The 27,191-nt window shown below is 39.1% G+C and overlaps 1 protein-coding gene across 1 annotated transcript; it reads left to right on the top strand.

The window, feature by feature from the left end:
• The first annotated feature begins 3,222 nt into the window (after window positions 1–3,222).
• On the top strand, window positions 3,223–18,248 carry LOC108699126 (zinc-alpha-2-glycoprotein-like). The gene is made up of 6 exons (XM_041573565.1): window positions 3,223–3,307; window positions 7,421–7,702; window positions 10,481–10,765; window positions 12,263–12,535; window positions 12,930–13,037; window positions 18,174–18,248. The coding sequence occupies exons 1-6, from the start codon at window positions 3,238–3,240 to the stop codon at window positions 18,230–18,232; spliced, it is 1,077 nt and encodes a 358-aa protein (XP_041429499.1). The 5' UTR covers window positions 3,223–3,237; the 3' UTR covers window positions 18,233–18,248.
• Window positions 18,249–27,191: the final 8,943 nt, after the last annotated feature.

Here is a 27,191-nt window from a genome sequence, read left to right as displayed (position 1 = left end):
AAATACATTTTTCCCCAGTGAGAAAATGTTTTCCGTGGCTTTGTTAAATTTCTTTGGAATTAAATTCAGTGTTTCTTAGTCCCTTCCGAGGGGTCTGTTAATCAGCCGAGCTTCTACTACTTAGTTTCAAAAGTGAGAACCAGAATCATAGAATGGAAAGGCAACAGCAGATAATTCTTTCAAAGGCACAAGTAACTATAGATCTATCAAAACAATTCTTATTAATTCGATTAGAAAGTTGCTTAAAGATTGGGAGGTAAGACCTACAGCTACCAAGCAAGATATCATAGAGATATTAGGATTTTATATTCTGTATTTTACTAACACGTTTTGTTTAAAGAAAAACTAAACCCTAACAATGAATGTGGCTAAAAATGGCATATTTTATATAGTGAACTTATTGCGTGAGCTTAAAGTTTCATCTTGTCAATAGCAGCAATGATCCAGGACTTCAAACTTGTCACAGGGGGTCACCATCTTGGAAAGTGTCTGTGACACTCACATGCTCAGTGGGCTCTGATTGGCTGTTGAGAAGCTAAGCTTAGGGCTCGTCACTAATTATCCAGCAGAAAATGAGCTTCCCTGTAATATAAGCTGATGCTACAGGTTTGCTGATTATTAAATTCTGATGCTAATTGCACTGGTTTCTGTGCTGCCATGTAGTAATTATCTGTATTAATTACTAATCAGCCTTATATTGTGACATTTCTATTCTATGTGTACTGTATATTGTGAGTGGGTCCCTAAGCTCAGTAAGTGACAGCAGCACAGAAGAAGATGGGGAGCTACTGGGGCATATTTGGAGACACAGATCTTTACTGCTAAAGGGCTGTGGTTGCCTTGGGCTGGTACAGAAGCACAAAACATAATGTACAACATTTCTACCTACTTCTTTGGTTAAGCTTTAGTTCTCCTTTAAAGCACTGCTTTTTCCACAGAAATGTTATAATACCTCTGGGGGAAGTAAACAGAAAACAATATTATTCTTCATCATCACTTATTTATATAGCGCTGACAAGTTACGCGGTGGTTTACCTTAGTTATAACAAATGGGGAATAAATGGAGGATAACAAACAAGGGTTACAGATACAATAGGATTTGAGGGGCCTATACGCGAGAGTTTTAGTGATGGGCGAATTTATTCGCCAGGCGCGAATTCGCGCGTTTCGCCGCGAGCGAATAAATTCGCGAAACGCCCGCGAAAATTCGCGGCAAAAATTCGCCGGCGTCAAAAAATTTTTTTCCGAAAAACGGACGCCGGCGCCAAAAACGGGCGCCGGCGTCAAAAACGGGCGCCGGCGCCGTTTCGCGAATTTTTCGACGTTTCGAAAATTTCGCCCGAAATTCGCGAATTTTTCGGCGAAGCAAAACGGCGCAAATTCGCCCATCACTAGAGAGTTTATAAAGTAAAGGTTAGGGTACAATTGAGACATGAGGATTTTTGTGATTTATAATACAGCAGATTGAGTAAGACGTCTTCTGTGAAGACGGTGCTGGACGCAATGGATTGAGTTTTTTCAGAGGCTATAATTACATATTAAGAAAACACAGCACGTGACACTATACTAATCCCTATAGTGAAACTCTTCTTAGAAATTTAAATGGGATCTTGATTAAAGTGCATTTCTGAGCACTTCTTGCAATTGACGTTTATTTTCTGTTTTTAGCATATAATAGCAGTTTTATACATCTAGGGGGGTTATTCATCAAAGGACGAGTGTTCGGTTTTTTATACCTCGAATGAACTTGAAATTCGAATAGTATCTTATTTAAGAATAAACTTGAATGTGTTTAAAATCTAAATTAAATTAATTTTGAGATGATAATAATAAATGAGGTGAGATTTGGAGTTTATCATAAAACTGTATTGAGAAGGTTTTTAGTTTTTGCTTCTTTATTTAACAATTTTTAACTGATTCTTTTCTGTGTAAAGTTGACTCTCAAAAGATGTTTTAAAATGTTCTAACTGATTTCTACAATACCTTATTTTTTAATCAAAGGTCGAGTGTTAGTGTTTTTTATACCTTGAATGAACTCCAACAAACTCACAATTCAGATTGTATCAAATTTAAGAAAAAACGTGAATGGCAAAAACCTGATTCTGCGAGTTCAAGTCCTGAATCCCGAAAACTTGAATTAATCGACTTTTTTCTGGCAAAACCCTCCATAAAAAACTAGAACATCATGCAGGCTGTTAACATCCTCAAATGGTTCAACGGACCTCTGTTGTTGAGTCCTAAATGATCTTGACAGGTTTTAGGTTGTGTATTAAATCTGGAAAACGTTTTTATTAACTCAAAATGTGGGTTTTGACCAAAAAATACAACTCAAAAACTTAGATTTTCATGGAAAACACAACTCAAACCTTAATAAATCTGCTCTATACTAATATCAGACTGTTGATTCAATTTAGAGTTGGAATTCCTAAGGTTACTCAGAAATCACTAAATGTCAGGCTTACCGGATCACTGTGGATGGATCTTGAAGAAAAGGACTTACAAGCGTCTCACACACAGAACCCAACTGGAAGTGATACTGTGAGTGGAGAGAAGCCAGTAAGGCTCAACCGAAGCAAGGTTCCAAGGGTTAGAGAGTAGAGTAGTCAAACTGGATCCAAGTTCAAAGGCAGGCAGCAATTCAGCAGAAACGGAGACAAGTGGAAGTCTGGGCAGTCAGCGAGGTTCAGGAGTCAGGAACAAACAAGGGTCATACACGGGGAATCAGTAGTAGGTTCAATAAATTGAAAATCTAGGTTTCAGGGAAAACAACCACGATAACCTGGCACAGATTAGAAAAAAGAATTTGTTTCAATAACTGACCATGGCGCCAATTCTCAGCTTCAGAACGTCTGCATCAGAATGTCTGCATCCTGCGCCATAATCTAGTCGCCTCGACCCTGCTGGATGTGACCGCGCTAAGGATCTGTGAGTATCCTTACACTAAAAATAAAAAAGTAACAGAAATTGCAAAAATGCTCATATTGAATAAGTTTCAATTCATTTTCTTGGGCTTAGAGACCCTTTAAATATTATCAACTTTTGGAGTTGAAATATATCTGTTTTCTACCTGGTAACTTTGGCTACGGCTCTATCTGTTTTCTTATTGGACAGAACATTTAACCCTGCCCAATCCAGGTCAGATACTTTACAGAGAAAGTTTGGCACTGGCATTTTGTCCCTGAGCAAAGCTGGAGTAATTCTTGGAGTCTTTCCATTGTGTATAAAGATAAGGTAACAATGGGTCACACTGTGCTGCTGCTGCTGCTGCTGCTGTTGAGTCTGGGTGTCTTTGCCGTACATTGTGCCGGTGAGTAACAATATCCTGTGTAATTTATATCGCCTGTAATACTTTTGTTGTGAAATAAGAGTTGGAACCTTGATTCTAAACCCTTCTGCTTGCAATTAACTTGAAATAATGTATTATTCAAACAGCATTCTAGGGCAGGTTTCCATAAATGCAATTTTCATGAGTTCTGAAACATTTAAAAAGGATGTAAATCCAAAAAGACAATTTTGCCCAGTGAGAAAATGTTTTCTGTGGCTTCGTTAAATTTCTTTGGAGTTAAAAACAATTCTCCAAATCTGACTCTTTAATGAATGTTAATCAGCCGGGCTTCTGCTGCTTGGTTTTAAAAGTGACAACCAGACCGGTAGAATGGAAAGGCAACAACAGATAATTGTTTCAAAGGCACAAGTAACTATAAAACGATTGAAACAATTTTTATTAATTATATTGGAAAGTTGCTTAAAGATAGGGAGATAAGACCTACAGCTACCAAGCGAGATATCATAGAGATATTAGGATTTTATATTTTGTATTTTACTAACTAGTGATGGGCGAATTTATTCGCCAGGCGCGAATAAATTTTTTTTTTTCGAAAAAAGTCGCCGGCGTCAAAAACGGGCGCCGGCGCCGAAAACGGGCGTTTCGCGAATTTTTTTCGCCCATCACTATTACTAACATGTTTTTAGTAGCAGGAAGCAGTGTTCTGGCTATTACCGTGTATACTCGAGTATAAGCCGTCCCGAGTATAAGCCGAGGTACCTAATTTTACCTCCAAAAACTGGGAAAGCTTATTGACTCGAGTATAAGCCGAGAGTGAGAAATGCAGCAGCTTCTGGTAAGTTTCATTCAAAAAATTGAGGGTTTCTGCTCCCATTGGCGGTGCCGGCGTCTCGTTTTTGGATGTCGGCGACCATTCTTGGATGCCGGCAACTATTCCTAGGCGCCGGCGACTAGACTCCAGGGACCGTTTTTGCGCTTGACCCGAGTATAAGCCGAGGTAGAATTTTTCAACATATTTTGGGGGCTGAAAAACTCGGCTTATACTCGAGTATATACGGTATGTTAGACATCCAGTCACTCCAGCCTTTATACATTACAGTTTGGCTAACTAACTGTATAAGATACATTTTTTATTTTTACCCAGTTTTTATTTTTACACTGAACAATTCTTTTAAGTGTGCCATAGACGAGCTGTAGTTACACTGCTACCAGGGCTCCATGAATAACTGTGGCATTAGATGGGGCCTTTGTTTTTATCCTCTGTGCATTATCTCATAGACTTGACTAGAGTTCCTCTGAATACACTAAAGGTACAATACTTCAGTGAGCTCTCCTGGAGTGATGCAGGTCACACTATTAAAATGCCAGATGCAACTTGCACCTATTTGTGTCAAAACACAAGCACAATTGCATTAAAACATGATGAATAATGGGAATGCATTATGGGTAAACATGAGGATTTGTGTCCAAATATTGGCCTTTTCATCCCATTTATAAATGACCCTTAAGGTGTTCATGTTGCTCAGTCCACAACCTGTAAATACCTCCTAAAACTTGAATTCCCAAATATGAGACAAACTAGGCCCCACCATTGACCCACCCTGACCATACACAGTGATGCAGCCCCAACACCCACAGGCACTACAATGGGAGAAAAATCCCTCCTATGCAAACACCTCTTTGTGGGATTGTGGGCAGTACAGTTTATTTATTATAATAATAATCAGTGATGTGCAAATAAATTTCTCAGGCGCAAATGAATTTCCATGTTTCACCGCCAGCAAATAGATTTGCGAAACTGCTGCAAATATTCGCCTGTGAAAAATCCACTGCGTCAAAAAAATTTGGGTGAGCATCAGAATAGTTACACGCATAAAAATTGTTGCACGTCAAAATTATTTGGACGCCCATTGACTTTAATGCATTTGGACAAAATAGGCGCACGTATAAAAATTGTCGCAGGCTTCACTAATTTTTAACCATTTTGCGAATTTTGTGGGAAATTTGCGAATTTTTCGGCGAAGCAAAATGGGACAAATTCGCCCATCACTAATAATAATCCATTTAAACATGACATTATTTACTTTGGATGATTATTAACAGTCAGAGGGGCTTATTTAGCAACACTGGGCAAATTTGCCCATGGGCAGTTACCTATAGCAACCATTCAGTGATTATCTTTTTAAAGCCAGCTGCAAGTAGTACATTAAATGCAGCAACCTGATTGGTTGTCATGGGTTAGTGCCCATGGACAAATTTGCCTAGTGTTGATAAATGACCCTCAGAATGTCAACTGAAAATGCCTAGTAAAGAATTAAAATATACTGATTTACAATCTGGAAAATGACGTTCCAATCTAATATGCTGATAATAAATCACGTCCCCCAATGTATAGGATTAGGGAACATGCCCTTTTATTTAAAAAAAAAAAAAAGAAGGAATTAGGCTCAAATAGAGCTAAACATTTTTGTGAATGTAATGTAGGAGACATAACAAAACTAAGAGATGTGAGAGACACGGACTTATTAGTGGTTATTGAGTTATTTAGCTTTTTATTCAGCAGCTCTCCAGTTTCCAATTTCAGCAATCTGGTTGCTATGGTCAAAATTACCATAGCAACCATATATTGGTTTGACTAAGAGACTGGAATTTGAATAGGAGAGGCCTGAATAGAAAGATGAGTAATACAAAGTAGCAATAACAATACTTCTATAGCCTTTACAGAGCATTTGTTTTTTAAATTTTTAAAGCAAGTAAGACTCAGAAGAAGAAGGCAAATATTTCACAAATTATAAAAAGAAAAAGGCCAATTGAAAAGCTGCTTAGAATTAGCCAATCTATTACCTACCAAATGTTATCTTAAAAGATAAGTAAACCTTTAAAATAAGTGAATGTAGAATTGATGAGAGCACTATTTCAAATACTTTTGCCATTTACATTCATTATTTATTTTCTTTTTATTCCAAGTTATTAAAAGATACATGTACTGTTAATATGAATGGATTTTGCTACAACAGCGCCACCTGCTGATCAGTTTCTGACCACTCTGATCACCAAGTAGTCAAGGAAGTTGTTAGGAGCAGCAAGGCTGCTCTGATGTTCTGCTTAGGAATAAATTGAGAAAGGTTTCTAATTGGTTTCCAAAGCAGAAGAATATCAGAGCAGCCTCTTTGTACTGTTTTAATTTCTGTTTTCTTCAGAAACATATGTCATTGAACAGGGACTTTGATGTCACCTGATACTCTTCATGATCTTACAATAAATCCCAGATCAGTGATTTGGAGACTTTCCCAGCCTCATATACTGGCTCTGTAAGTCTCCATGAACACAAGACACTGTGCTCTAGTTGTAATACTGTTGTAGTCAGTTTTTAAACAAAAGATTTGCATTTCAGATAATACTTTTCTGTTTTTTGTTTTTTCATGATTAATTGAAGTGATTATGTGAAATCTATAGATAAACTGGACACTCAGTGTCGGACTGGGACACCAGGGTCCCACCAAAAAACCTTAGACCAGGGGCTCACTCTCAGTACTATTATTCTTCCTCTCCTCACTCAGCCTTTATTCTTCTAGTCTCTTTACTATAATATATTATTCCATCTATTTAGTCTCTTCATTCTCATAGAAATAGGGAATGGCTATTAAATAGGCCAAATGTTTAGCAGCATGAGGGGCCACTGACACCTGGGCCTGATCGGCATCTTTCCTGGTATCTCTATGGGCCAGTCCGCAATTGTGTACATGATCGGGTGTTTATTGGCTTTGAAATGTGTGTAAGGTGTTATTGTTCTCTATACATGACTTTGCACTTTGCTTTGAGGTGATGTCACTATTGGTATTGGAAATTGTACATGCCATATCCATTAGCCTATGAGCAAATGCCCCATCAGGTACAACATGCGTTAGACTTTTATTTATGTGCTAATGAATATATTTCTGTACATTCTGTGAGACTTATGCAATTTTATAGGTTATCTAAATTGCTTCCAAGTATAAAATGCTGTGTCTGCTTTGTAACTATGCAATTGCCCATATTAAATAGTTTTTCTTCTCCATAAATATGCCACCTACTACCTATAATATTCCAATAATAAAGCCTAAAAACACAGATCTGATTTTTGTTGTATTACAGGTGGCCACACTCTCACATATCTCGTAACACGAATATTATTCCCTACCCCGGGCCTGCCAATATATACTATATATGCGTATATAGATGACTTCAAGTATGGAAAGTACAACAGTGACACACGCTGGGCCCAGTTTTTGATTCCACTTAATGAGTCTCTTATTGCCGTGCCAGAGGATGCCCTGACTGAGCTCCTGGAGACGCAGACTAAGTTGGCTCAGGAAGTGGAGATTACTGAAAGAGACCAAATGGAATTTATAATGGGATTTTTAAACAAGACATATGGTGAGTACAATGAAATGCAAATCTAATACAGTTGGGTATAATATATAAATAATATATATGTAGGGTCCTGTAGGGTTAATTCCCCTACAGTCTGAAACCACATGGTGGAGATCCCCTTCTTCTCAAACTACAGAGTCTACCTAGAGTCTTGGGAGGGGCAGGACCCCTTGTCCCTGTGCAGCATGTCTGGCAGATACTGGAGGGTGCCAGAAGGTGTCACTGCTGCGTAACTGTTTTGATTTAGGCAGAGTCATGTGCACACAGCCATTGCTGCTCTCACTTTCACTGAGAGAGGGTGGAAGTAACTGCTGCAAACACGTAGGGGCTAAAATGAGTTTGATAGCCCTGCGGGGCTCATACAGGGTACTCCAGAGCCTGGTAAACTCAACCATGTGGATTTAGAGCTTGGATGGACTTTTGTGTGCTCGCACTATGGAGAGTGATGGGAGCTGTAGTTCAGCAGAGGAGGATTTTGTGTGCTAACATTATGCAGAATGCTGTGAGCTGTGCTGTAAGGAATAAAGGGGGTTTGTAGGGCTCACACTGTTGATAGTGTTGGGAGTAGTACCCTGAAGATTTAAAGCAAGCTGCTTGTTCTTCACTGAATGGATTTCATCGCTGTGGATGCCTGTTCCAGCTCTGGATGAGCCTACCCATCTGAGTGAATCCTCAGGGTGAGTTGTGCCTGAGTGAGGGTAGAAAAAGAAAGGATACAGCATGTCTCCTGTTTGTGAAACAGGCTTTTCTCATGTGCCTGCCATTTGAGAGCAAATACCTTTGTCCAGCGGGATAGGTATTTGGACAGGTAGCGCTACCTGGGAAACTTAAGAGCTCTTTGGGGGAAAAGGGACTGAGACTCTTTGTCCACCAGGAGTGGAGTGGGGACTTTGCCAGGCAAGGAGGTGCCAGGATTGGACTGCAGATATTCCTAGGGTAGTGGTCATTAATATGATGTGAATGCATACATTATTTTACTTTGCCTTTAATATTACATAAAGTTATATTTGTTTGAATGTTTTCCTAATGGAGCCACCCGCAGGTGTATTTCCCGGATCCCATTAGGTGGAGGCACTCTGCCATGTGAAGGAATTTCCAGTACCCTTTTACTTAGCAAAGGGGATTCAGGACATGTTATTGATAACCCAAGTTGAGTGCAGAGGACTCTTGTATTTGAATATATATATATATATATATATATATAGGCAAGAAGGAAAAACCGCACCAACAGGTCTTTATACAAAAATAGAAAAGATTTTATTCAACGTTTCGGCTCGACCGCTGGAGCCGTCTTCAGGAACAAAAAAATTGTGCATACCACCAAACAAACTTAAATACCCCCATTGCGCGCCAAAAGGGAAGTGACAAGAAGTGGGAGTGTGTACTCTGTAACCAATCAGTGCCCCAATGCTCATCATCATTGTTAAAAAATAAATAATACATAAATAACCATCCAGTGTATATATATATACTCCGTGACCTGTGTGCCATAGTGCCACATGCGAAGTTAAAAATCATTAAAAACATTAAAGATCGCCGTGTATATTAACTACACATACCTATGTGAAGCTAACACGGACTGCACCCCACCGGCAGGAAAGACGGCTCTTACATACCTCCATAGCCATGTCGCCTCAGATTTACAGGTACAGAGCGGTGTATAGAAGCAGCAGAATAATCCGTCTCAGCAAACTTTTTAAAAACCGCAACAGATCCTCTCCGGTCACTGACAGCAGCTCTACAGAGTTTCCTCGCTATCTCTCACTATCCCTTGCGATGCTCACTGCTAAACACGCCCCCATTCGCCATATATGGAATGCTCCTCTATGACAAACTATTTTTAACCCTCCATGGGTTGGTTGGATGTGCTGTTAGGTTGTTCTCTATGGTTGTCCTCAGCCAGTCATCCCTGTGTTAACAGCGCTCATAAAATATATGGTCCCGCTGTCCCACATAGGTATATCACGGATTTTACCTGTAACCAGCAGCATTAACATCCAGTTTTACTCCTGCTATTGCAACTCGGGCTGTTAAGGATAGGAATACGCACTCTGATCATAGAGGTTGGCTGTGTTGGACCACTTGTTAGCGAGTCGGACTACTCTTGCCGGACACCATCTGAACCCTGCCTGGGGCCAATATCCCATTAAGGGCCGAAATCCTCTGACCGGCTAGGGGTGCACGTCACCGGAAAAACAGTCACAGCATATATATATAATGAAGCTCTATAAGTATAATACATGGCCCAATTTCATATAAAATATACAGGGTACAGTCTTAGACACTGGTAGCTATGTATTCGTCCCTTTTATGTATGGTGAAGCTGCCCCGACAGAGTAATTTGTCTCCCTGAGTATGTCCTGTCACTTAGTATGGAGATTCTTAGCACGGAAACAATCGCAACAATGTATCCTTAACAGCTCAAGATGGTTACAATTATTCAAGATTGAGCATATGTCAACAAAAGTAACCAACAGTTCACATGAAAGGGGACATCGGCAGTGTTTCATTTAGTCCCTTCGGGGCCAGGACATCCAATTTATAGATCCACCTGGATTCCCCTTGCAGTGATAGTAAATCCCTGTCACCACCTCTCCTGAGGGGGGGGCACATGGTCAATCACCATGTGCCTAAACTCCGGTAATGTGTGTCGACATTTAAGCCAATGTTTCGCCACATATATATATATATATATATATATATATATATATATATATATATATATATACACACTGTATATATATATATATATATATATATATATATATGTTTGTTTTACAGATAATGGAGGGTTCCCTGTCTACCAGAGGAGGTCTGTCTGTGAGCTGAATGAGGATGGTACGGCTGGTGGATATCATGAGATTGCGTATAATGGCAAAGAGATTATAGCATTGGAAAAAGAGAAGATGGTGCATGTGTCTGTAACACAAGAGGTTCTGGATATGATGGACCAATGGAATAAGCGCTATGATTATGTAACTGTTATGAACATCTACATGGAGAATGAATGTATCCAATATATGAAGTTATATCTCCATTATTTTTCAGCCTACATGAAGAGGAAAGGTGAGACCCTATAACTATGTTTGTCTTGTCTATGATATGTTTCAATGAACATTAAAGACTGCAATTAATTCAATACAGACATACATTTGTACTCTTAATTAGTAAAATATCCAGGCTTATGGTGGGCCAGGGGGTATGGTGGCCCAGTGAGTTCATAAAAAGTATGCCGTTTTATTATATGGTATCTTTGCAAAACAGGTGATTGTCCTAAAGTCTAGGGAGGTTCTAAAATGAGTTTGCTGTGGGTCTCAGGAGCTTTCAGTTATACTACCAGTACATTTTCATCATTGTAATAGATCGTTACATCAAAGGCAAGATCCAGCTATCCAGTAAAGTAAATTTTCTTTGCTAGATGGACCTAATCTGAACCAGTTATTATCTCACCATAATTCTACAAGGTTTTTAATCATCTGACTTTCATTTATCTCGCTCAATTTTCATTCCTAAATCTTTGCCCCCTATCCTTTAACCACTTGGAACATTGCCATTGCAGCCTTTGCACTCAGACAGAGCTCTCCATTGTATGTTTAAAGGATAAGTAAACCTTTAAAATAAGTGAATGTAAAATTGATTAGAGTGCTATTCTAAGATATTAAAGGGATTCTATCATGATTTTTATGTTGTAGTTTTTATTTCTACATTACACTGGTTACACTTCAGACAATTCAATCTACTATGTAAGTGTTCAGTCCTGAACCAACACGTATCATTTTTTTTGTTGTAATATTGGTTTATAGGCGCCATCTCAGGTCATTTTGCCTGGTCATGTGCTTTCAGAAAGAGCCAGGGCTGCACTATGGAACTGCTTTTTGACAGGCTAGTATTTCTCCTACTCAATGCAACTGAACGTTTTGCAGTGGGACATGGATTTTTACTACTGTAAAAAGTCTATAGTGCTGTGCATTTATCTACCAGGGAGCTGCTATCTGGTTACCTTCCCATTGTTCTGTTTTTAGGTTCCTTGGGGGGGGGGGCGGAAGGGAGGAGGGTGATATCACTCCAACTTGCAGTACAGCAGTAAAGAGTGACTGAAGTTTATCAGAGTACAAGTCAAATGACTGGGGGCACCTGGGAAACTGACAATATGTCTAGCCCCATGTCAGATTTCAACATCGAATATAAAAAAATCTGTTTGCTCTTTTGAAAAAACGTATTTCAGCGCAGACGTCTGCTAGAACAGCAATATTAACTGATGTGTTTTGAAAAAAACATGTTTTCCCATGACATGTACTGTTAATATAAATTAATTTTTTTACAACAGTAAAAGTAGTCAAGGAATTTGTCAGGAGAAAGGAATTCTCCTGATGTTCTTCTGCTTAGGAAACATATTAGAAACCTTTCTTAAATCTTTCCTAAGCAGAAGAACATCAGAGCAGTCTCTTTCTTTCACATTTATCTGCGGGTGAAACACAAATTCTTTCTCTATTGGTTGAATAAGGGTTTCTTGCAAAAAGCATTTCACTTCTCTCTCCCTCCCTTCTTCTCCCCTCCTGTCAGTTCCCCCTAAAGTGAAGATCTCCAGCTCAGAGTCAGAGAATGGCATCAAACTGTTCTGCTGGGTGTATGGGTTCTACCCCCGAGATGTGGAAGTGAAGTGGATAAAGAATGGGAGAGATGAGATTTACTCAGAGGAATCAGCAGAGATCCTGCCAAACCCTGATGGCACCTATCAGATCAGAGTCAGTGTGGAGGTAACACCAGAGGAGGGCGCCACTTACTCCTGCCATGTGGATCACAGCAGTTTGGAGAATCCCCTGGTTGTTCCCTTTGGTGAGTGTTTTAAATTGTTGATCCCAATCATTTTGTGCTCAAAACATTTGTTTTGTGGCCAAAAATGTTTACTATATCCAGAAATTACATTAGTCACATAAATATATTTATATGTAATTTATTGTTCTAATACATGAAACCATCATCTTCTAATCACTGATGCCCTAGGTTGAAGGAAACATCCCCTACAGTACTTTCAGTATTCCACCTCTCCTAAAGTTGTCAGCATGGCTTTATCAATTCTGTTGAATAACCGTGAATGATCCATTAGATAATACAGGATAATCACAGGATTAGCACAACCTGTAACCAACAACTCAGTTTAGGGTCTGAATTATTTTTCATTAAGTTGCGTTTATCCTTTAAAATCATCTTCTTTCCACCTAATAAACAGAATCCAGTAATAGAAGCATGTTGTACCTCCTGATCGGTGGGACTGCTATTCTTGTCCTTGCCCTTTTTGCCCTGGGAATATTCATATATAAACGGAGAAAGAGTACAGGTATGTATTGTCCTATTCTCTTGTTTTTCTGTTGGATTTGCAAATGTTCAGTTAAAATGTTCCTTGTAGCCCTTACTCTAACATTATAGGCAACTTTTGCAAATACACATACTGTACATAGTGAAATAGACAAAAGCTCCATCTGTTTAATACATTGTTGAGTAGCTGTGTGAGTTTGTACAGGAATGGGATCTGTTATCCAGATTGCTCGGGACCTATATTTGCTGGATAGAAGTCTTTCTGTAATTTGAATCTCAATGCTTAAGGGGCAGATTTATTAAGGATCGGTTGTGTTTTCCATGAAAAATTTGAGTTTCCTGACTTATTTTTGAGTCAAAAATTGAGTCAATATTTTGATTTTTAAAAATAAATTAATATTTTTTTAGATTTATTGTACCCCGACCATGGAAATATCTCAAATCTGAAAATACACCATCTAAAACTTGTCAAGGTCATGTAGGAGTCAATGACAGAGGTCCCTTGAACCATTTTAAGATGTTAACAGCCTTCATGATGTTCAAGGTTTTTCGGAGGGTTTCCCTCAAAAACTCAATTCGAGTGATTTCAGTTCATGTTTGCCGAAAACTCAATCAGTTTGAGTTTTCAGGATATTAATCCCAAACTCAATGATTCAAGTTTTTTCCATTTGAGTTTTTATTTAAAATTAGAGTTAATTCAAATGTGACCTTTGATATATAAAGAAATCATTTAAACATTAAATAAACCCAATAGGATTGTTTTGCCTCCATTAAGGATTGATTATATCTTATTTGGGGTCAAGTACAAGCTACTGTTTTATTATTATTATTATTTTTTTTTAACTTAAAATGTTTTATTCAGCAGTAGTATTATCTTACAGACGGTTATTAAAGCCATACATTGGTGCAATGCTCAAGTTACAAATATATAAAGAAAACAACAACATAGCATTATAGTTACAACGTTATCTCAAAGAGTTGACATTCCAGCAGGAACAAGATGTAAAGGTGTGGAGAGGAAGAACCAGTCTTCAGGGCTACTGTATATGAAAAAACAAAAAAATGGAGACTCCAGGCTCCTATGGGGGGGGACCGTAGGTTGAGACATAGAAAATGTTACAATATAAGAATAAGAGGCATGGCGGGAAGGCCCAATAAATGTATGAAACAACTATAGAGGAGTGACCCAAATGGTCAATTAGTATGAGGCCAAAAGTGGAGATCCAATATTCTTCACGGTGGTAAGTCCTCTCGTTGCGGGGATGGAGATAGAGCGAGGCTGGAGTGTTGTGAAGAACCCATCATTCTGGTCCACTGTGGCCTTAGTGAAGGTTGAGAAGGTGATGTCGGACCAGCTCTAATAGTTTCCTTGGGTTTCAGTCCGAGAGCTGACAATAATTTCCTTCCATTATGCCAGGGGTAGGCAACCCGCTGCTCTGGAGCCTCATGCGGCTCTTTATCTTGCTTGCTACGGCTCAGTCTTGCGGCTTTGCCTGTCACATCGTCTATACAGCCAGGGACGTTTCTGCCATGAGGCAAGGTAAGCAGCTTGCCTCAGGCGGCAGCTGCCCAGAAGTTACCTGGGGTGGCAAAAAGCTGCTCCTGGTAACTTTAAGAGACGAATTTCTGGATTTAAACCGGAAATTTGGCTTTTCTAGCGCAAAGAACGCAATTTTGCTCTCTGAGCTAGTGATGCATATTTCAAACGCTGCCTCAGGCGGCATTAAGGGCGCCTGTATACAGCCCTTGCACCTGCTGGTGGCTTCTTGAGTGTGTGACCGTGGTAAGCTAAAGGTTATCTTACCGCAGTCACACACTGCCGCCAGCGAGGGCTGTATAGACGTCCCAGGAGTGACAGGCAAGATCGAGCCGCAGCAAGATGATTCATCATTGTCCTTTCCGCGGTCACGCACTCAAGAGAAGGAAGATCAGCATGGAGCTTCAGAAACAGAATTTACATTAAACAGATAAGAACACTAACATTTAATAGGGCTATTCAGTGTTTCATTTATTGCAAAGTAGGCCTACACATACACACTGCACTTCTGTTTGTTGTATTCTGTTGTTGTAACCGTTAAAATTAAAAAAAGGTTAAAACTTTAAAATTTTATAAGCTGTGTTATGTTTTGCGGCTCCAGACTATTTTTCTTTAGTGCAAGAGGGGACAAAATGGCTCATTTGATAGTAAAGGTTCTGACCCCTGCATTATGCGGATGAGTCAGGGTATGCGTTTGACCCCTATATGTGATAACCAGCTTAAAGGGGAATCCCCAGCGGTAAGGGATGTTGTTTTCTCTCAAGATCTGAGTGACCGGTTTTAATTCCCTCCTCTTTGCCAAAGTAACCCGGTGATAAATCCGAGTAAATCTGTACTTTATGATTGCGGAAGTCCAGGGAATTCACCCCGCGAGTTTTAGCCAATATCTCTTCCTTGCGTTCATAATAATGGAAGTGGGAGGCTTGGGGGCCAAAGATCTATGTGCCCTGTCCAATTTCCACAGCTCAGTCAATTTGTCTGGGCATAGATGTATGAACAAGGCTGTTAGGTATTTTGTAATGTCTGTACCCCCTATTCCCCTAAATCTCAGATTTTGCCGACGTGACCTGTTTTCCAGGTCTTCACAAGTGTCCTTAAGCTGATCCTTCTCCTCCCTGAGAATGTTATTTTCCTATTCTAGGCTTGCTACTCGTTGAGCAATGTCATCTGTATAAGTCTCAAGCTTATCAGTACGTTCAACAATGTCTCCCAAATCTCTCTGGAGATCTTTAACCGCAACTGATATAGCTGCTGTAACCGATCGGGATAGTGACATATAAAGCTGGGCCTGCAATAAGGCCAGCTGCTCTTGCAAAACCCTGGTTGTAACTGGCGGGTCGTCAAGGGGATATACCCAAGGGGATGCGCCGGTGTTAGACTGACCTGGGGAGGTTCTGGCCTACGGTGGTGTTGGGCTCAGTCCAGGTGGAGGAGTAAATGGCCTAGATGGTGGTGAAGCCGATCGTGCGCTGTGCTGACCATGGCCATCTTGACTGTCGTCGCAGCTTTTAGTGCCCACTGTTCTTTGCAGGTAAGGAGATAGCGTTGTTTTTTTATCACATTGCCATTTTTTCCCCATAGCGATCAGGCCACTGAAGTCCTCTAGTAGATGGGAACCCGAATGCAAAGTTGTAAGCTTAATATCGGACAATATCACCGCCTTGCCTGCGGAGCCTCTAAAGGTTACGACCGCTCGGTTCCATGCCAGGTCCCCCCCCCCCCCCCGTTTTAGTATTAATATTATTATTATTATTACAAAGAAAAAGAAAATATGTTTTAAAATGTTGAATTATTTGATTAAAATGGATAATGGATCCCATGCCTGTACCAACAATGGATATATCAGGCATTCCCTGGGATCTGTCCTACCTTGAACAGTGTTTGGTAATGAAGGGTACACAAACAGGTGTGAGGTAGTCTGGATTTCCAAGGGGCATATTTATCAAAGGTCGAGTTTTTTTTTACCTTGAATGACCTTGAAATTCGAATGGTATCTTATTTAAGAAAAAACTCGAATGTCTAAAATTCGTTTGAATGTTACCGACCCGAAACTTCAATCGAATTCGAACAATATTCGAATTTTTTCCTCCGAAAAAACTCAAATGTCAGGAATGCTATTAACTTCTTCAAGTAGGTCAGCGGACCTCTGCCATTGACTTCTACATGAACTGGTTTTAGGTGGCGACCTATTGAGTTACTTCCATGGTAGGGGGATGATCAATCTCAGATTTGAATTTGCGTTGGTGGTTTTAAACCAACTCAAAAATGTTAATTAGAATTTACCATTCAAACCTTGCATTCTTAAACTAGTCAGCTTATTATTATTATTATTATTAATAGTAATAATATCACAACTTGTATTATTATATTATTATTAATAATATAATTAATAATAATAATAATAATTGTATTTTTGTAAAGCACCTGCATATTTCACAGGGCTGCACAATGAACTGGAAGAAAGAAAGAGAAAACAATAGCAACTATAAATTGATATAGGTCAGAGGATCATGTCTCCAAGATGAATAAAATTAGCCTAATGCGTTTTATGCCCCAAGGCATAAAACGCATTAGGTTGGACATGTGAATTAAATAAATCCTTTTTTTACTAGTATTCTTCTGGCCTGCCTGCTATTTTTTTTTTTTTTTTTTTTTTTTGGAATGACAGCCCAGATTTTACAATCGATGAGATTAACTTGAGACCAAATGGTTGAACTTGATGGACTTTTTTTTCCAACCTCATCTACTCTGATGTATCCTACAGTGTTATAGAATTATAATTATGGTTATCACTCAAGCTTTTTTAATTGATAACTCAGTGCATGACATAAAGACATTCAACTGGACCAGATTGCGTACTTTGCACTGAATTTATTATCCAGTGTGAGGTGCAGAGTGCAGCTAGACCCCAGATGTATATGCATTTTAAATGACCACTAAGGGTGTATTATTGCTCTTGTGTTTAGGGGTCTCTTTAAAGTGTTTAAAACTATGGAAATTTGGAAACGGGGTTTTTTTTTTTTTACTTTACATCATCTGAAGTTATTGGCCTTTTTGTGCTTGATTAGGAACCCATTGTCTGTGATTGTCAGTGGTGTAAATAAGCAGAGCCAGCTCCCCCACAAAAAGTTCTTCAGGTGACCTGGCTCACAAAATGAAACGTGTGTGCTCCTTCCTTGTCCTCCCTCCCCTCACTCGGTCGATCATTAGTTTGAGTAGTGGGCAGAGAGAGCTGGAGAAGGCCAGTGTAGGACCTGTAGAGGGAGAACCAAACAGTAGACCCCTCAACCATTCAGGCCCCACCAAAGTCCAAGGATTTGCTGTATGGGGACTTAACAATAAGAATTAAAGAGAGAATAAGGCTTAGTTGAAGCAATGTACACATATGCATAGACTGTATAGTTATATATTATATAAATACCTAGCATGTAGACCTCTAATGTAGTCAAAAATAACGTGTAATAAAATAAATTATTATTATTAGTAGTAGTAATAATAATTAAGATTGTGATGACCTTTTGAAATTTAATTATTCCATTCTGTGGGTTTTTTGGTTGACATTGAGATTCTTTGCCTTGTTTAACGGAATTTCATTTCTGAATAAACTATTTTTCCTTTTAGGATTGGGAAGCGGCCAAAACAGGAGAAACGACATGAATCTTGTACAACTGCAGAAATAAAAATACTACACACCTTCTACAGATCTTCCAGTCTTTTCCTACTAGCTTGTGGCCAGTGCATATCAGGAATAGTGACCAGGGAAAGCTGCCCTGCATTGGCGAAACTGTATTGAGGCAATAAATATAAAATTATGCCCAAAATTGGGGAAATTAGTTGCCCAGAAGAAGAGGAGATTTGTCAATGGGGGACTAATCTCCCCGAATCTGCCTGTGTGCCCTGACCTTAAAGGAGTGGTTCACCTTAAAGTTAACATTTAGTAGGTTACAGAATGAAAAACTTTTCAATTGGTTTTTGTTATTTATTTTTTATAGTTTTTTAATTATTTGCCTTAGTCTTCTGACTTATCCGAGTTTTCAAAGAGGGGTCACAGACCCCCATATAAAAAGCAAATGCTCTGTAAAGTGACACATTTATTGTTACTGCTACTTTTTATTACTTTTATTACTTGTCTTTCTATTCAGGCCTCTCCTATTCCATATTCCAGTGCATGATTGCTAGGGCAATGTGGACCCTAGCAACTGAATTGTTGAAACTGCAGAGCTGCAGAATAAAAAGCTAAATTACTCAAAAAACACAAATAATAATTTAATACAAATTATTTATTATGTTAGAATATCACTCTCTAAATTGTACTTAAAGCTAAGTCAAAGGTGAACAACCCCTTTAAGTCTACTATAAAATCAGTTAAACATTAAGGGGCAGATTTATCAAGGGTCGAATTTCAAGGGGTTAAAACCCTCGAAATTCGACCATCAAATTGAAATCCTTCGAATTCGAATATCGAATTCGAAGGATTTAGCGCTAAAATAGCATTCGTTCGATCAAATAAAAGTTGTTCGATTAAATCCTTTCTATCGAACGATTCGATCGATTTTTAGCGATCGATCGAAGGATTTTTATTCAATGCTAAAAAACTTAAAAAAATGCACTGGAAGGTCCCCATAGGCCATATAGCAATTTGGTAGCTTTAATTTGGATTTCAAAAGAGACAGTACTTCGACTATCGAACGGTCGAATATTCTAACGATTTTTACTTTGAATTGAAGTCGAAGTAAATTTGAAGTCGTAGTATCCTATTCGATGGTCAAAGTATCCAAAAAATTACTTTGAAAATTCACTCGAGCTTAATAAATCTGCCCCTAAATAAACCCAATAGGCTGGTTTTGTTTCCAATAAGGACTAATTATATTTTAAGCTGGCCATACACGGACAGATTAAACCTGCCAATATGGTTCCTTCTAATTCTACATCTTATCTGTCGGAGTATGGTAGCTTCCGATGGGTCTCCCTGATCGATATTTGGCCAAAAAATCGCCCAGATATTGATCAGGCAGGTTTGAATTTTCTTGCAATTGATGACCTTATCGGATATTTGATGCAGTCGTACAACCCGTCGACGTCCATTCCCTTCATTATAATCTGATCAGTTGGCCCTAGGGCCTATTGCCCTGTCGTTGGTGTGCATATTGGGGAAAGATCCACTCGTTTGGCAACCTCGCCAAAGGGTAACTTCAAGGGTTGGAAAGTTGGCAAAACTGTGCACCCCGGCAGCCCCATAAATAATTCTACTTGCAGCCACTTTTTTTTTATTTCTCCTATGTCTCCTGGATTCTGACACTTGATGCCATAACTTTGTCTGTCAGGTGCACATGGGAATGTTGCCAGCAGTTAAGTGGTTAATATACTGATGTAAACATAAGCAGTTCCTCTACTTACACTATTATATAAACAGTTGGTACATGCTGGGGTTTCCCAATACATTTCTTTCCTAGAAATCATCTTAGACCTGATATTAATTAGTTGTTGTATTCAGACTTAGTCTGAAAGGAACAGGCTGCTTTTGACTGATGACTTTACTCCGCCCCAGAAAGTTTCTTGCATTTGTTCCGGCATGGGTTCCAATAAAATATAATAAAGGAAGCTTGTAATGTACTTTGGGTCTGGGGGTGCCAGGGAACGTTAAACCACAATCTGACACCTGGTATCAAGAAATACCATACAGAACAAAGCAAAAAACTCATCTTCTGCCAAAACATCGCCATCCACTGACTGAACAGGAGTGTTACACACTTATTCTGAGCGCACGAACGTAAAGATGTTCTCACCAAATTGCTTTACTGGAAATGCTTCTGTGTTCTGCAGTTATTGTAAATGTAGGAATTTAAAGGAGAACTAAACCCTAAAAAATGAATATGGCTAAAAATTTAACATTTTATAGAATGACCTTATTGCAACAACCTAAAGTTTGAGCTTGTCAATAGCAGCAATGATCCAGGACTTCAAACTTGTCACAGGGGGTCACCATCTTGGAAAGTGTCTGTGACACTCACATGCTCAGTGGGCTCTGATTGGCTGTTGAGAAGCTAAGCTTAGGGCTCGTCACTAATTATCCAGCAGAAAATGAGCTTCCCTGGCTGTAATATAAGCTGATGCTACAGGTTTGCTGATTATTAAATTCTGATGCTAATTGCACTGGTTTCTGTGCTGCCATGTAGTAATTATGTGTATTAATTACTAATTAGCCTTATATTGTGACATTTCTATTCTATGTGTACTGTATATTGTGAGTGGGTCCCTAAGCTCAGTAAGTGACAGCAGCACAGAGCATGTGCAGTGAATCAGCAGAAAAGAAGATGGGGAGCTACTGGGGCATCTTTGGAGACACAGATCGTTACTGCTAAAGGGCTGTGGTTGCCTTGGGCTGGTACAGAAGCACAAAACATAATGTACAACATTTCTAGCTACTTCTTTGGTGAAGCTTTCGTTCATTGGATAAGTTTTTTTATCAGGTGTTTGAAAGTTTGGAAAGAAGGAGAAAGTCAGCAGAATTCAACTTTAATTGGAGTTGAAAGAACATCAACATTGCAAAATCCTTAAAGGGATGGTTCACCTTAAAGTTAACTTTTATTATTTTCTAGAATGACCAATTCTAAGCAACCTTTCAAATTGTTTGAATTATTTACCTTTTTCTTCTGACTCTTTCCAGCTTTCAAATAGGGGCCACTGACCCCATCCAAAAACATTGTTGAGAGTGCTATTGTAAACACTTTTGGGATGTACATTTTTTTTTTAATTCCAAGATATTAAAGGCTACATGTACTGTTACTATTGTCTCACCAGTCTGACCAGCAAGTAGTCAAGGAAGTTGTCAGGAGAAAGAAAGAGGCTGCTCTGATGTTCTTCTGCTTAGGAATAAAATTAGAAACCTTTCTCAAATCTTTCCTAAGCAGAAGAACATCAGAGCTTTTCAAAAAGCCAGGGAGGGATTCTGGGTATTGTAGTGAATAGTAGCTCTAGGGATGCTGTGGGACCATAAAGTTTATTTTTTTAGGCACAATATGTATATACTGGTTTAGGGGCCCTCTGGCTTTAATGTGTACCTAGGCAGAACTGTTGGGTAGAGTTGGGCTACTTACTCAGGAGGTCCTACTTAAAATAAATGTTGCCGTTCTTTATTGTATGTAAGCTCTTCCTCTAAAGGGAGCCACACTGTTAGGAATTAATGGGTTCAAATCAGGGCCATTTCAATAAAACATGGGGCCTGCAGCAAATGTTTAACTCCGGGCCCATAATAATAATAATGCCACTGAGAATGTAAAGTTCAATCCACTTTTACTAAACACCCGCGCCAGTAACATCACTGCGGGAAATGGATTCAGAGAGCTTGATTAACCCCAGAAATGCCAGTAAGAAAAAATAAATGAATTTGGTGCATAAAACATTCAAATTCAGATCACAGTATTAACTCTTGACATTCCAGTATAATGTATCTGCATAAAGGCAAGATCACTGCAGAAATTGGATAATGAGCTCTTCATTAACCCCAGGCATACCAGTAAGATCACTCCAGAAATTGGAGAATGAGCTCTTCATTAAGCCCAGACATGCCAGTAGGATCACTGCAGAAAATGGATAATGAAAGTAAGATCAGAAAATGGCATTAAAGGAGAACTAAAGCCTAACTAAAGAAGTAGCTAGAAATGTTGTACATGATGTTTTGTGCTTCTGTACCAGCCCAAGGCAACCACAGCCCTTTAGCAGTAAAGATCTCTGTCTCCAAAGATGCCCCAGTAGCTCCCCATCTTCTTTTCTGCCGATTCAATGATTCACATGCTCTGTGCTGCTGTCACTTACTGGGCTTAGGGACCACTCACAATATACAGTACACATAGAATAGAAATGTCACAATATAAGGCTGATTAGTAATTAATACACATAATTTATACACATAATTAGTTTCACATCTTATTCAGAACAGGTAACACAGATATCAGCTGAGGAAGGACTCCATTTGGCATTTGCAGATTCAGTACGCCATTCCCATCCAGTGGACTATTCAGGAAGCCAACTGCTATCCTAACACCCTCTTCACTGAGGTCCTTGACTGGAGGCAACACACAGAGCCTCTGGGAAGCTACTCCCTTACTGCAAATCCTTGTTGGAGCTTCAGCTGCTCTTTCTACACATGCTCTCTGCCTTTCTCTCCTAGAGAGACTCATACAGAGCTACCCTGTTCTCACTAACCCTCATTCACGGGGTTTCCTTGTCCCTGACTTGGACACATACCTTTCTGGGCCTTGCTGCACCCAGTCTCCCCTGAGCACACCCAGCTGGATCACCATCCAAAGGCCAAAGAGGAAGAGGCCACTCCCTACACTCACTATATAGCAGTGTGGCAGGAAGTTGTCATTACACCTCTTGCAAATAACACTGAGCTAAGGGTGGGGCCTTAAAGCCATAGGGCAGATTAACCCATAGGGGCCCCTACACAGGTATGGGATCCATTATCCGAAAACCTGTTATCCAAAAAGTTATCTCCCATAGACTCCATTTTATCCAAATAATCCACATTTTAAAAAATAATTTCCCTTTTCTGTGTAATAGTAAAACAGTAGTTTGTACTTGATCCCAACTAAGATATAATTAATCCTTATTGGAAGCAAAACCAGCCTATTGGGTTTATTTAATGTTTATATTGTTACAAATAAAAAAAATACACTTGTTGGTTTAGGAATTAAATGCTTTATGGTAGAGTGAATTATTTGTGGTGTAAACAGAGTAAATTTAGGAATAAAAATGACAACATAAAAATCATGACAGAATCCCTTTAAAGTTGTTTGACCTGATTTCTTTCTTTTTTTTCATAAACTTCTCTTCTGACAAATCTAGATCCCCCCACTCTGCTCTCACTGATGTTCATTGGTTTATTTGTTTTTCTTTCAGTGTCACTAATGTTTGCTGCTTTGCCCCCAGTCTCTGATATAGAAGTTCCAAGTCTGACTTTATTGTGTCCTGACCTCTGCTCTTTCCTACTCTCTTCTTTCTTTTTTGTATTCTGTTAGTGCTCTGAGAAACTGGCGACTGAGCTCTTGCCTCCTACGTCTGTCACCTCTAATCATCCCGTGCCTACTTTGCTGGTGTTGTGTTGTAATTATTTCCTTTCTGCTACTGTCACCCAAACCAGTTCTGACTCGCCTTGTTTCGCCGCAGAATAGACGGCCATAGACTTGTATGGCTGCGTGTGTCTCAAAAAAAAGACGCGCAACAACATATAATTTTGCTGCATGTCAAAATATTTTTGCCGCCCATAGACTTTAATGGGCATCGGCAACAATTCGACGGCGGTAAATTTTTTGTGAAACGAAATGGGTTAAATTCGCCCATCCCTAAGTTCTGTCTCTCCTCTCCAGTCTCCATGTTGCCACTTGTGGTAGTGATTGTGCACCCGGTACATCTGTGTCCTCCATCTTGCAATTGAGAGCAGAAATGGCGGAAGTCATGTGATCTGTGACATGTAATGGTTATCTGGGTAATACCGCACTAAGAGCAGAAATGGCGGGAGTCATGTGATTTGTGACGGTTACCTGGGTAATATAGTGTAATACTATTACATGCTATAGAATAACACATAACCACATCTCATGGTTTAAAATAACACAAAGAAAATCACATGCTATAAAATACTGCACCGAAATTTAAGTCAAGTGAACATTTAGAGGGGTATTTACTAAAACCCTGGATTTATCCTATTTATTTATTAAAACAAACTTGACCTAACTCCCATCCACAAATTTAACTCATTTATCAAATAATTACCTCAAAAAAGTCGGTGCAGAAAAAAGTCTCGTCATATTTATGCTTCGTTTTTTGATCTTTTGGAAATTAATACCTGTGAGGAGTAAGTTGCAGTAATCAAGGCGGGAGATGATGAGAGACTGAATCAGTGTTTTAGTTGATTCTGAACTGAGATAGGGTCGTATTCGAGCAATGTTGCGCAGTTGAATACGGCAAGATACGGTCTCCTCCTGGATGTCACAGCGCCACCTGAAACTGAACCTTTCTAAAACAGAACTCATTATATTTCCTCCAAGATCTTCCCCTGTCCCTCAGATATCACTCACCGTAAACAACACCACCTTTCATTCCACCACACAGGCACGCTGCCTAGGAGTTATCTTAGACTCTCATCTGTCTTTTTCACCACACATTCAAACACTTGCAAAATCTTGCCGTATTCAACTGCGCAACATTGCTCGAATACGACCCTATCTCAGTTCAGAATCAACTAAAACACTGATTCAGTCTCTCATCATCTCCCGCCTTGATTACTGCAACTTACTCCTCACAGGTATTCCAACAAGTCACCTTTCACAACTCCAATCTATTCTAAACGCGGCCGCTAGACTCATTCATCTAGCTCGCCGCTCAACATCAGCTGCTCCCATATGTATGTCCCTTCACTGGCTCCCAATCTCTTCTAGAATCAAATTCAAATTACTTACACTCACATTCAAGGCCCTTAATAATGAAACCCCTCCCTATATTTCATCTCTAATCTCCAAATACACTCCTTCACGAAACCTTCGCTCTGCTTCTGATCTTCGCCTCACTTCTCCTCTGGTCACTTCTTCCCATTCTCGTCTACAAGACTTCTCTCAGGCCTCTGCTTTTCTCTGGAACTCTCTGCCTCCAGCTGTCAGACTTTCTCCTTCCTTCCAAACTTTCAAGCGCTCCTTAAAGACCCATCTGTTTAAAGAGGCCTATTCGATGTACCTTAACTAATAATTGCTGTATCAAAAATGACAAAGTGTTAATATAATCCTAATGTCTCAATTGTACCCTAACCTTTTAGTTTGTAAACCCTATTGTACTCTGTAATCCTTGTCTGTTATCCACCATTTATTCCCTGTTTGCTATAACTGCAGTAAAGCACTGCGTATCTTGACAGCGCTATATAAATAAATGATGATGATGATGATGAATTAGTCCCACAATCTTCTGCCTTTTGCCCTTTCTTTATAATGCACCAATAGGCACAACATCCATCTATCACTGCACAAAGGCCATGACCTTTAGGGGGTTAATTATTAAAGCCCGAATAGAAAAAACTCTGAAATTTGACTTGGGATTTTTTTCCCCCGGGATTTATAAAAGCCTGATGCTGTATAATGTCTAAATCCAAAAATCCAACATCTCAGACCTGCTGAGGTTGTATATCAGTTAATGGGAGAGGTCCCTATCCTGTTTGGAATTTTCTGTGGTCTGTGCTGGAATAGCCTAAAAATCTGACTTTTTGGGCAAAAATCCAAAAAATTCAGGCTTTTTGGGAAAAAGTCCAAAATAAGTTTTGAATCGGGAAAGGTTTTTGCTTGATTTTATTGAATTTGTCCCCGATTTAATTAAATTGTGCTTTTTAAATAATAAGTCCAATCATGGATTCTAGTTTGGCCGGACTTTTTTTATTTTAAAAAAAAATCTGATTTTAATAAATAGCCCCCTTGGTGTGAGAATGCATACTTTTGCACCAATATCTGCCCTTTGTGTGCACTCACACATGAATTAAATGCTATCTGTGAAGATGGGGCTGAACGCAATGAATTGAGTTTTCTCAGCTGCTATAATTACATATTAAGAAAACACAGCACATGACACTATACTAATTCCTATACTGAAACTCTGCTTAGATATTTAAAGGGGATCTTAATTAAAGTGCATTTCTGAGCACTTCTTGCAATTGCCATTTATTTTCTGTTTTTAGTATATAGTTGCAGTTTAATACATATAGGGGGTTATTTATCAAGGGTTGAGTGTTATAGTTTTTTATACCTCGAATGAACTCGAAATTCGAATGTTATTTTATTGAAGAATAAACTTGAATGGCAAAATGTGTTTTAAAATAAAAAATTAAATAAACTTTGAGATGAATACAATAATAAAAGAGGTGAAATTGGGAGTTTAACATAAAACTGTATTGAGAATGCTTGTAGTTTGTGCTTCTTTATTTAACAATTTTGAACTGCTTCATGACTGTGAAAGGCCTGAAGTGGAGGGAATATCATGTAAATTATACTTGCCAAACACTTTCCAACTAACCTGCTGCCTAACCCCCCTGTTCCCTGTTCCGCTCCTTCCATATGACAAAAAAACCACACTAGACTTTTTGTTGGATAATAATGGCCGCAGCTTCTTTATTAATTATTTATGCACAAAACATTTTAACCGTCAATAAACTGTTATTAACCGTTTTATACACCACAATTGTATTATAACATACATAACATTTTGTACATTTTTAATCCAAACTTATTTTTGAACTGTCCTAATTCCCCTGGGCAGATAGTCCTGGGATAACCATCCTGTGCAGGGTATCCCCATCCCGCTGCACCCTTCATGACTTTTATTTAACCATCAGCCGCAGTACACCCACTCAATGGTATTTTCTAATTCTTCCACCAGGGGACCCCATGCCCGAGTTGGCCATTAATACATTGTTCCTCCTTCTCACCGGAACCCATTATAGTTCCTCCTTTTAAACTCCCTGTTTTTCACAGGACCACCACCAAAAACTGCGACAAATAGTTACCATTTTCGATTTACCATTGTTCTTCAATGCCGCCTATGAAACCAAAACCATTTCTTCTGTATTGCGCTCCGTGACCCTATGAAAGAACGAAAAAA

The sequence above is a fragment of the Xenopus laevis genome, chromosome 8L, assembly GCF_017654675.1.
Source record: "Xenopus laevis strain J_2021 chromosome 8L, Xenopus_laevis_v10.1, whole genome shotgun sequence".
NCBI classification, from domain to species: domain Eukaryota; kingdom Metazoa; phylum Chordata; class Amphibia; order Anura; family Pipidae; genus Xenopus; species Xenopus laevis.
This window is presented reverse-complemented; position numbering and strand designations above follow the sequence as displayed.